The following is a 12889-nucleotide window of genomic DNA, read 5'->3' on the forward strand; positions in this document are numbered from 1 at the left end:
ATAGCTTTCTAAAATCTGGCCAAGTTATACCGGCAGATATCTATTGTCAGCAACTGCAAACCATGAAGGAAGAACTAGCTGCTAAACAACCGAGATTGGTCAATCGCTCTAGGCCACGACAACGCAAGACCACATACTGCACAACAAACATCCACTAAGTTAGATGAGCTACAATTAGAATGTCTGCGATATCCACCATACTCCCCGGACCTTGCTTCAACAGATTACCATTTTTTCCGGAATTTGGATAACTTCTTACAAGGAAAAAAATTCAACTCCGATACGGCAGTCCAAACCGCCTTCAAAGAGTTTATTGATTCTCGCCCCATGGTTTTTTTAGTAAAGGGATCAATGAGAGACGAGCCGGTTGGCGTGGTTGGTATATACTTGCCTTTTCACGCCGAAGGTTGTGGGTTCGATTCCCACCCAGGACAGACATTTGTGTGCATGAACATGTCTGTTTGTCCTGAGTCTGGGTGTAATTATCTACACAAGTATGTATTTACAAAAGAAAAGTAGTATATGTAGTATATAAGTTGTCTGGTTTCCATAGCACAAGCTTTGTACAAGCTTAATTTGGGATCAGATGGCCGTGTGTGAAAAATGTCCCAGGATATTATTATTATTATTAATGAACTACCTTTGAGATAACAAAAGTGCATAGATAACAACGGTGCAAACTTTAATTAAATATATTTTACAAAAAAAAAAAAATTGACTTTATATTCCTCCCGTACAAAACGCCAATTTCATATGTATAATATTAGATTAGAGAGCGTAACGCAGAAAGCCCTTTATAAAGCAGTAGAACAATTACAAACCCTATGTGACAATGCGTATAGTTATATAATCACATGAGGAATAAAGAAACTTAAAGTAGTCAAAATAACTTTGACATCAATTGATTATTTAATAGGTGAATTTGTTATCGGAACTTTGGAAGTATTTTAAGGTATTTGAGCAGTTAAGTGGAATGAGGTCGTATAAAATAAAGATATATTAACCAAGAACTTTTTGTTGTGCATAGTACAGCATAGCTTTTCGCAAATAGTATGGAATGTATAAATCAAAGGTTCGTTTAACTCTACTCCCTCTTAAATTAGTAAAGAATAAAAACTCATATAACAAAGAATAACGCTTATTTGTAGGTGATGTTTTGGGTTTCGGATTGTAATTACAATTTTAGTTTATAGTTTTTTTTTTATGTAAATAGATTTGAATAGAAATAATAGATCAACAAAACGTATTTACTAACGTCAAAATGTCACAGTCACATTAAAAAAAAAATACAATTTTTATCGTTACTACGATGATATTATATGTCCGTGATTAATCAAAACTGTATAATCACGACTCTCTAATAATATTTGTTCAGCAGTTTTTATGTTTGTATTTAGATTACGTATGAGCTCAACCGTCGAATAAATCGTGTAATAAAATAATTAGGATCGAGTGAATTGCGACTTTTATTTTGTGACAATAATATAGCATTACCGTGTCTTATTGAATCATTTTTGATAAATTATATTTTTTTAGTCAATAATAGTTGTATTTAGTACCTATAAAAATATGACTGCATTCAGTTCGTACTTAAAACTGATTCCAAGCATGCATTTGACCAATGATTTACTGTCTATGGTATATATATGGTATTTATTATGGATGTAAAAATGGCGTTTTGATTGTCTGCGAAGTTCTTATCGAAACTTTATAAGTATAATTTAAGTGGGTATGTGTAGTAGAGTGTATTACTGTTGTAATGTAAATAAAGTTAGAATAATCAAGAACTTTTTTATAGTGCATAATATAGAACTATTATCAAAACGCATAGAAATCTAATGTTTGTTTAAAACGAAAATTAGTACTAAGTGATTACAATGAAAGACATTTTATTTTTATTAGAGAGAGTGACACCAAAGAGGTTTAGTATCATTAAGATCAGACTACATTCATACTTTCAACAGTTTATCTTTAGTAATTCGAATAAAAAAAATAAAGGTAAACTTGTGTAGTCGATACGAGTCTCTTTGAGATAGATTATATTAGTAATTGTGTAAGTTTATATTATTAATTACTTTCATTATGAATCATCATATTAGTAAAGTGGGTTAAACCTATTATATATTTGACGTCATAAGAAATATTTCCGTGTCGTCAGACGTGAATCCCGTAATTATTACTTAAAATATATCCAACAAATATTCAATAATCTAGAATTTATTTCGTTTATATTACGTTTTAAGATTAAACTTCTGAGGATTTAACGAATACGAATAAGGAAATAGTCGAGTTAATATAAAAGCTATTTCCTTAAACCATTATATAAATATAAGAAGTCAATATAAACAATTATACAAGTCATAGTTATATCTATAATTTTCACATTCTTTTATATAATATCGCTGTATATTTCGATTAAAACAAATCTAATATTTAAAAAATATATTGGAAATATATGTATAGATGATTGATCTTCGCCCTGACTTCTGCTTAAAGTGTACTTAACGTAAAATTTATCGACAATATTTAATTTTTATTAAAAAAATATGTTTCTTTTAACTTGAGTATCAAATAGGTACAACGTTGGTGTCTTCAAATCCAGAGTAAACAGGTTTCTTATAGGCAAACGCGCTACACCCTAGACCGTGTCGATGCTTAAGATCAAGCAAGTCAACGGTCAAACGCTTGCATATTAAGTGTTAAAAATAAATATATTTTTTTCCTGAATTTGAAGGCAACCTTTATATTTAAAAAGTTTTATTGAAACCGGATTAGTCGTATATAATTACTTGAAAATTGATATTAGATACTTGTTCTCGTATAAATTTTAAATTTAAAAACGTCTTAGGTTAATTGCTTTTTATTGTTTATATTTTAATTTTCCTTATTATTATTATTTGATAACATTAAGAACAGTCTCGAATCGCGAATCGTTTTATTATGTATACAAAAAAAATTAAATAAATATTATCATAATAAATATAAGTTTCAAAGATCAGATAATGTCATTATATATTAAAAAAAAAGTGTTGTAATTGTTAAATATTATACTAGTTGTTTTTGTATTGTAACAGCCTGTTAATGTCTTACTGCTGGGCTAAGGCCTCCTCTCCATTTTGAGAAGGTTTGGAGCTTAGTCCACCACGCTGCTCCAATGCGGGTTGGTAAAATACACATGTGGCAGAATTTCAATGAAATTAAACACATGCAGGTTTCTTCACGATGTATCCCTTCACCGTAAAGTACGAGATGAATTATGAACACAAATTAAGCACATTAATATTTAGTGGTGCTTGAACCCACGATCATCGGTTAAGATTCACGCGTTCTAACCACTAGGCACGGCATCTCGGCTCTGTAATCATTATACTAGTTACTGACATTTAATTATAATGTCATTATAACTCTGTCTATTTATGGTTTTTTTGGCCCTTGTCTTGTTGCTGTTAGCCCAAATGGCCACGATAGCGTCACCGGGCGGGGTTCTATTTTGAGATGTTTTATTAAACCGTTCTCTCTGTATGTAGAAGCCTACTTCACACTAAGGTTGTGTAGAAGAGATTGCTCCTTGTCTGTATTATATATCTAAGTTGATGGTCGTAAAATATGTAATATTCGTATTATCAAATTAACTTACCCAACTCAACACGGCGTTGTAGACTTCCCTCTCTTCTCTCACGTTTAACTCGTCTTTCCGTATTAAGCATATCAGTTCCTGAGCCGTTAACTGTAGAAATTCTTCCTCTTGACAAACCTGTAGTTTAACAAAATGAATAAATCAGCGATTATTTGTTTTCACACGATAAAATGTTAATAGATATCGTTTGACCTTTGCATATTAAATCATAAAGAGCGGAGAGAGCAATCCTACTAATAAATTGTCACCATATCGCAATCGAATCGAAACGTTATCGCCGTCTAACCGTTGTCCTATTCTACAAACAACAACCATAATCCAGTTGCGATTCGATTGAAGTCGGATCGGAATAGAATCGGGAACGTATAGTAACCGTTCAAAATACAGTATCTCAGTACGTCAGAAAGTAAATGGTCAAAGTATTGTAAAATATATCGACTATAACGTTGAAGCTTAGCTAGCGAAATTCCGTTTGACTTTTATTAAGTATGCTAATAGGCTAATCGTACTCTAACAGCAAAATCTATCTGGGCCCTAGGCACGTGCGCTGAGTGCCCAGTGGGAAAGTGCCTGGGAATTCCACTGCGAAACTAGAATAAACTTTTACTTCATAGTTTTTCCGAAAGTATTGACGATAGATATGTCAAACTTGTTGAATACTTAATTTTTTTTATAATCTTTTATTTAACTTGCAATGTTTTTTAGTTTGTTGAATTAAAACTACATTTTCTTATCTTATGCAGTTGAAACTTTACATATTGATTCAGTTCCGATGACAGTGCAATGCAAACCGTGACCTGATTCTACACCCAGACTGACATCAGACTGGCTTCAACCCAAGGAACTCATTAACGTTCAACAGCATAGATTTTGAATATAAAATCTTATTTTAAAAATGTTTTTTATTATTAAATTATTTCTTTATTTACGGCGTCAATTTCGAATTTAATATTAATTGGTACAACACGCGTCAGTAACAAACACGAGTAAGTAAACATTTACGGCGAAAGTGTAATGAAGATAAAAACAATGATGTTGCTGTTTTTGAGCGTATTGCTGGAATGAGTTTAAGTATTTATTTACCTAATCAAGATTGCAAATATTGTATAGCAATCTTTAATTTTCCGCTAATTTTTTACATACATAATTGTAAAAATGATAAATGTATTTCCAAACGTAATTGATCTTACTGAATTTGTTTGTTGTTCTAAATCATTTGAACTCGAGACGGCGCAGGTCGTAGACATATAAATTTTTTTTATAGATTATTATCAATAACAGCTGACATTAGTTGTATACTTGTTGAATACATTTGATAGAAGCCAATCTGATATACTTAATCCGAGTCGAAAATGTATAGGAGACGAAAATTTGTTTTACCGGGTTTTTTTTTATAGAATAGGTAGGCGGACGAGCATTTTTTTTTTTTTTTTTATAGAATAGGAAGGCGGACGAGCATATGGGCCACCTGATGGTAAGTGGTCACCAACGCTCTTAGACATTGGCATTGTAAGAAATGTCAACCATCGCTTACATATCCAATGCGCCACCAACCTTGGGAACTAAGATTTTATGTCCCTTGTGCCTGTAATTACACTGGCTCACTCACCCTTCAAACCTGGTGGTAGGGCTTTGTGCAAGCTCGTCTGGGTAGGTACCACCCACTCATCAGATATTCTACCGCAAAACAGCAATACTTGATATTGTTGTGTTCCGGTTTGAAGGGTGAGTGAGCCAGTGTAATTACAGGCACAAGGGACATAAAATCTTAGTTCCCAAGGTTGGTGGCGCATTGGATATGTAAGCGATGGTTGACATTTCTTACAATGCCAATGTCTAAGAGCGTTGGTGACCACTTACCATCAGGTGGCCCATATGCTCGTCCGCCTTCCTATTCTATAAAAAAAAAAAAAAAAACAAACCGGAACACAACAATATCAAGTATTGCTGTTTTGCGGTAGAATATCTGATGAGTGGGTGGTACCTACCCAGACGAGCTTGCACAAAGCCCTACCACCAGTAAGCATATGGGCCACCTGATGGTAAGTGGTCACCAAGGCCTATAGACATTGGCATTGTAAGAAATGTTAACCATAGCTTACATCGCCAATGCGCCACCAACCTTGGGAACTAAGATGTTATGTCCCTTGTGCCTGTAATTACACTGGCTCACCGGAACACAACAATACTAAGCACTGCTGTTTTGCGGTACAATATCTGATGAGTGGGTGGTATCTACTCAGACGAGCTTGCACAAAGCCCTACCAGTACAATCTATTCTATTACGATCCACGGATAAGCCATTATTATTGTTGAAATTTAAAGTTAACTTAATACTTATGCTTTTTTTCTTAACTTCGTTACTGTATATTATTATAATAATAAGAAAATGTATTTAATTAAGATCTATGGTTTTATTTATGTTTTATATAATTAGAAAATTTTTCAATGATCAATAACTTCGACGTGTCACGTCTATCGTGTCGTGACGATCGCATTTTTTAAACTACACAAGCCACGGGTTAAAAACCGAAAATGACTCTTCAATCTGTAAATGACAATGACAAGCGCATTAATATCAAGTAACTTGAAATCCTTATCGGTCCACGTAAGCTTGTCATTGCTTATTTTTATTTTTTTTGTAAATTAAGGTGGCGATGGTACATGATTCGGTTATTTGAAGGGTGATAAATAATTTATAATCATGCACTTTCAGATAACACTAGACATTTTAAACTGATTCTGAATTGGCCACTTTGCTGATGTTATAATGTTATAAGGTTGCGGGTACAAATTCGAGTAAGCAATGCTCAGTTTGTTTATAAGCCATTGGTCGGCCAGAGGACGGAGCCGGACGGTGACGTAATGCTGGCTTGACGGTGGCGCGTTATTTTTTTGTTTGTTATTAGTAGTCAGGCGGTACATGACCCGACGTGTGTGACGTTTTATACATATTATTTAGTACGTTAAAACTGCTTTTTTTTACTATTAATTTATTAAAAAAAACTTATTAATTGCTCCCGTCCCATAGCCGGCCCGCCCCACCGCCATCTTACCGTACCATACCGTAACATACATTTTGTAACAGAAACAGTTAATAACCCACTGCTAGGCTAAGGCCTCATCTCCCTTTTGGGGAGATGCGGGTTGGTAGAATACACGTGGCATAATTTCAATGAAATTAGATACATGCAGGTTTGCTCACGATGTTTTCCTTCACCGTCAAGCACGAGATGAATTATAAACACAAATTAAGCACATGAAAATTCAGTGGTGCTTGCCAGGGTTTGAAACCACGAGGCGATCTCGACTTTTTATCACCATAATTTTGTATCCAGAATAATTCATTTTGTAGTCCCTGGTGCCAAACAAACAATTGTAGTGAGAAGCTCTTATCGTTGTCCTTAAGAAGAGTGCCTTTCGCATATCCACCGGCTCACATTGGAGAAGCGCGGTAGAATAAGCAAAACCTTAGACGGTTACTTTACTTACTGTTATTTTACAATTAAAAATATGATCTTACTTGTGTAAAATGTCTTTCAATAAATTGGTTGGCCTTCTGCTTGAGATCCGCGCAGCCGTGCTGCTCCGCGAAGTTCGCGATGCCGATGGCGTTGGACGGATCCAGCTGCCTCTCGAGAAATGCGCAGCACGCATCTATTACGTTCGATATCTGGAGCACACAACTACAATATATGTCCTTTCACATTCTAATAATATTTTTACAACTTTTATTAAACAAAGGTTCACTGTTACTGACAAAACTCAAGCAAATTATTATTAAAAATATTATTATAATAATTAGCTTAAAATATGCTAATTCAATACAATAATCACACCAAAATAATTTATCATTAAAACGGTAAACAGCCTAATATTCAACATACAAATTACAATGCAACTCAAGTGGTGAGATGTGATAATTTTTACCGGTGCTCCTGATGCTTATATAGTATATAAAATTATTAATTTATTATTTATATAAATGAATATATATATATATATATATATATATATATATATATATATATATATATATATATATATAAATTAATTTATTCCTTTTCGTTTTATTTCTTTAAGCTAGAACATATTTATAAAAAAAAATGATTTTTACTGTTAAAAATGATAAGAACAAAAAACATTTCCGAAAAACAAAACATAACTATATTATGGTTATAAAACAATTTATTTATATTATCTGTGTTTGTATTATATACATACTTCAATGCTTAGATGAAAAAATAGTTACGTTGGCAAATATGACAAAAGATACACACACACACAGCAAAAGAGTCAATAGAACAATGGTTTACGGGCCGCTTAGCGATGTAAAATTCGCAAGTTCAATGACAACAAAAACAAAATGGATGAAATAGGAATATTAGTAATTACTTAAAAACGGGTATCCATATTATTCTTCTTTCAAAATCACGGAAATATAATTTTTGATTAACTGAGCATCAAAATGAAACGAATATTATTTGATCGATGAATTGGAAACAATACATTGCAATCGTTCGAGACTATTTTTAATGTAAACAAATGTCCTTGATATATTAATATTTCAATAAAATCTTATTATTTATCTTCAATATCTTTTAATGACAAATTCGGATTTACTTTGCCGTTCTATTTGACAACACGTTACATTAGTCGTTCGATTGTAATAAAATAGTACAAAACTTGCAACGTCATTTAAGAATTAAATACGCGCATTTATAATTAGAAAAGCATTACATTTGAAATTATTTAACTGAAGAAATTTACGTAATATTTCTAAGAATTGAATTATGATTGTTCAAGGTCTGCTGTTATTGTTTTTATAAGTGGACGACTATTGTTCGGGAATACTTGGCTTCATATTATATAATATAATGGTTGCTCCGCGCTGCTTCACCCGTGTTATATTATGTAACAGCAAACTCGAAACTCACCGCAGAAATCGATCGTGAAATGTCAGATAGTATTATTATGCGACATTGACCATAATAAGTATGACATTTCATGTATACACGAAAATAGTATGTCGCCATAAATCGGTTGTCAACATTTCACGAGTGAGTAATGAAGTGATTTCTTACAGAATAGCACTGCTGTGGGCATCGAAATCGAGTCGAAAACGTATCGTAATTGTTATAAGTTAGTATCATTGGCTCAGCTGCCAACAACTGAGGTTTATTTTGTGAGACAACAAACGAGTGCTGAATTTTTTTTTTTTTTATAGAATAGGAAGGCGGACGAGCATATGGGCCACCTGATGGTATGTGGTCACCAACGCCCATATTTAATTCTTAGCTTAATTTTATAATCTTAAATGAGCAATTCTTGTGTAAATATTTATTTTATATTTTTATATAAGTTTATTTTGTGTATCTAGCAAACGGCTCTATCGATTTGGCTCCAATTTTATGCTTCATATAAATGAAGAATAAAACGCAATGTATTGCAAAAAAAAAAAAAACCATTTTTAATAAGTATTAGAGCCGAATGAGGCACTATGTCATCAATGTCACGTATGAAGGGGATTATATTATACGAAGGATATTGATAGGTGCGGTCGAGTTTCCGTAGTCTAAGAATTAATAATGTTGTCATGATGACAATAGCAGTTGCTATGTTATATATTTTTTTATCATTTTCGTATATTTAATTTTCTCCATATATCTTTTTGCAAATACAGTTACATATGTAACTAAGCGTGTTTGTCTTACGCCCACCAATTTGCTTACGTGTAACGACTTGTAATTAGAATTTTTTTTTTTTATAGAATAGGAAGGCGGACGAGCATATGGGCCACCTGATGGTAAGTGGTCACCAAACGCCCTTAGACATTGGCATTGTAAGAAATGTCAACCATCGCTTATAGCCAATGCGCCACCAACCTTGGGAACTAAGATTTTATGTCCCTTGTGCCTGTAATTACACTGGCTCACTCATCCTTCAAACCGGAACACAACAATAACAAGTACTGCTGTTTTGCGGTAGAATATCTGATGAGTGGGTGGTACCTACCCAGACGAGCTTACACAAAGCTCTACCACCAGTATTTGAATTAGAATTAGACTAGTAATTTAAGTTTTATGTGAATTAATCTGAGCTACCAGGAATTTAGGATACCTAAGAATAACTGTAAACGACCCAACACGCGTGCGAACCCGCGGGCGGATGATATTGACAGATAAATACATAATTGGTGCATTTAGAAATTATATCATTAATAAAAGCTTAACGGATGCTTGATTGTAATAAATTTTATATACAATTTTAGTAGTGAGTCAAACAGTAATAAGTTAAGCCATATACATTTAATGGTCATGACTAGAGGTATTTTATATGAGTTTATATTGTTTTGGAGATCGATTTGATTTGATTTGATTCGATTTATATTTTATTGTCTTATAAACTTGTAAAACAGTATTGACGTTAAACCTCAACTGAATTTATATTACATGCTAAGTTTTAATCGGTATACTAAATTATTCATAGAAGTGACATATAGGTGGTCTCAGGCCAGGCAATTAGCCTTTAGTGAAATATAGGGGATAATAATAATAATAATAATATCCTGGGACTTTATTCGCACACGGCCATCTGATCCCAAATTAAACAGAGCTTGTGCCATGGAAATCAGACAACTGATATACTACATATACTACTTTTCTTTTGTAAATACATACTTATATAGATATTTACACCCAGACTCAGGACAAACAGACATGTTCATGCACACAAATGTCTGCCCTGGGTGGGAATCGAACCCACAACCTTGCGTGAAAGGCAGGTACCTACCAACCACGCCAAACGGCTTGTCAAAAGGGGATTGTGGCAAAAGGGGATGTAAGTTAATTAAATATCGAATCGAATCGAAGCTGAATAAAAGTAATTCGTTACAATGATAGTTCTTATAAACAGTGTAGGTTGGTCTAAGATTCGATTTAACAAGGAAAGCTAATATTTACCACAAATGTACATGAGGTAGGTATATAATATTAGGTATCAATACATACAAAAATAAAGATTAACTTTTTCTTTTGTCAACATAAATTCCTTCGTACAATTAAACATATGGGTATTATTATTTTGTTATATATTAAACTTACACGTTAAATTAATTATGAACACTTAACTTTTTCTGTTTTATAATCTTCTTTTCATAGACTAAAACTATTTTTTATGATAAAATAAAAAAAAAAAAACTTTCGTTACGATAACAATCCACAAAAATAATAAATTAAAAATTCTGAAGTAATTAATTAATAAAATATAAAACGAACGCTCTGTATAATAACATATTTGATGCAATAAAAAAGTGCTTTTTAACATGATTCACCGTTTATGCTCGTCGGTAAGAAAAATAAACACTATAGATGAAAAAAAGCTTTCGATAGTGGCATGAAATGTCAATTTCGGTCATCGATAAGAACCAAACGAGCCGTGGTTTTACCGTTTACTATCGACCTCCTCCGTTATGAGATCAGACAGTATCATATACGAACACACGAATTTCTTATACTTGCAGTATTGAAACTCGGTAAGATTGAAAGAAGTTTTAAATTTTTTTTTTTATAAAATAGGAAGGCGGACGAGCATATGGGCCACCTGATGGTATATGGTCACCAACGCTTACATCACCAATGCGCCACCAACCTTGGGAACTATAATGTTATGTCCCTTGTGCCTGTAATTACACTGGCTCACTCACCCTTCAAACCAGAACACAAAAATACCAAGTACTGCTGTTTTGCGGTAGAATATCTGATGAGTGGGTGGTACCTACCCAGACGAGCTTCTACCAGTGAAATTTTAAATGTTGGAAAGATTTTGTTATATACTGACTGCTCATGAATCATCATGCACATCGCGTAAATATACATTGTATAAAGTCTACATGGAACGTCTAAATTTAAGGATCAAACGACGTTACAAAGAAAAAAAAATCTTGTATCTTGGACCAGAAACGTTCGCGGACTTACGTAGCACTATTCAACAAAACAACAGCTATTTTTATATATTAGGATGATGTCGCTTTAATATATATAAGTATAGTACCTGGAACATGGTAGCGGCGGGTAGGAGCTGGCACACCGTGACCTCCGTGATGCGCACTTTCCCCGTGTACATGAAGTATACGAGCCACGCCATGGCCGACGGGCACACACCCTGGAGGCGTACACGAGACATCTCGCATTCCTTTAACCCACTCGTAAACATTGCCTGCGATGAAATACAAACTTAAAATAAAAATATATTGTACTATGATCAAACATTTTTCAATCACCAGTCATCAGTAACTTGTACTGTTGTATTGGGGTGAGTGAGCCAGTGTTCTTACAGGCAAAATGTATCTTAGTTCCTATGGTCGGTGGTTAAAGTGCGGTGCATGGATTAAATGACATTTCTTACACTACCATTATATATGAGAGTGGTGACTATTTACCAACAGGTATATTAATTAATTAAATAGAAAAAATTGATTGATCTGCAGCTCGACTCTTTAAGAGCTGACACGTGACGTCACAAATGACGAAAATCGACGTGCGATGATGCTCTATTCAAACGCTTGCATCCTTTTAATGTTATAATTATTACAGTCAATGTCGTATGTATCACTTTCCGACATTTCACGATCACGACCGTGAAACGTGATCGTTATAGAACACGATCTGCGGTGTTTCGTATATATTCTTACAGTAGTTCTAAAGAAACGGCAATAAGCTTATTTCGCTTTAGCAATTACGTAAGAAGTTGATGATAATTATTTTATGCAGGTCAAAATACGCTGAGGGAAGGGACTAAGATCAAGCCTGTGATGTTTATAATTAATACATAATATAGTAAAACGTCACGATATAACTATAAATGCGTGTCTATCGTTGTCTTTTTTGTTATATAGAATAGGATGGCGGACGGGCATTTTAGCCACCCGATGGTAAGTGGTCACTAACGCCCTTAGACATTGGCATAGTAAGAAATGTCAACCATCGCTTACATAGCCAATGCGCCCCCAACCTTAGGAACTAAGATTTTATGTCCCTTGTGTCTGTAATTACGCTGACTCACTCGCCCTTCAAACCGGAACACAACTATATCAAGTACTGCTGTTTTGCGGGAGAATATCTGATGAGTGGGTGGTACCTACCCAGACGAGCTTGCTGAGCCCTACCACCAGTAATAGCTGAGCAGGCAGACCATATGCCGGCAGCTTGGAGAGAAGACTTTGGAGATATCGAGGCTGTCGATAGCTTCACC

The 12889-nt window shown here is 33.9% G+C and overlaps 1 protein-coding gene across 3 annotated transcripts in view; it reads right to left on the bottom strand.

Moving 5' to 3' along the window:
* LOC126768440 (kelch-like ECH-associated protein 1B) overlaps positions 1-12889 on the bottom strand; it is a 31263-nt gene that overhangs the window by 6847 nt on the left and 11527 nt on the right. For all 3 annotated transcript variants that reach the window (XM_050486494.1, XM_050486493.1, XM_050486495.1), the window contains exons 4-6: positions 11690-11854; positions 7161-7310; positions 3638-3754 (exon numbers count right to left, since the gene is read on the bottom strand). In XM_050486494.1, coding sequence (XP_050342451.1) covers positions 3638-3754; positions 7161-7310; positions 11690-11854 — 432 coding nt within the window. The remainder of the gene's footprint in view (positions 1-3637; positions 3755-7160; positions 7311-11689; positions 11855-12889) is intronic.

Source organism: Nymphalis io, chromosome 5 (genome assembly GCF_905147045.1).
Source record: "Nymphalis io chromosome 5, ilAglIoxx1.1, whole genome shotgun sequence".
Lineage (NCBI taxonomy): Eukaryota > Metazoa > Arthropoda > Insecta > Lepidoptera > Nymphalidae > Nymphalis > Nymphalis io.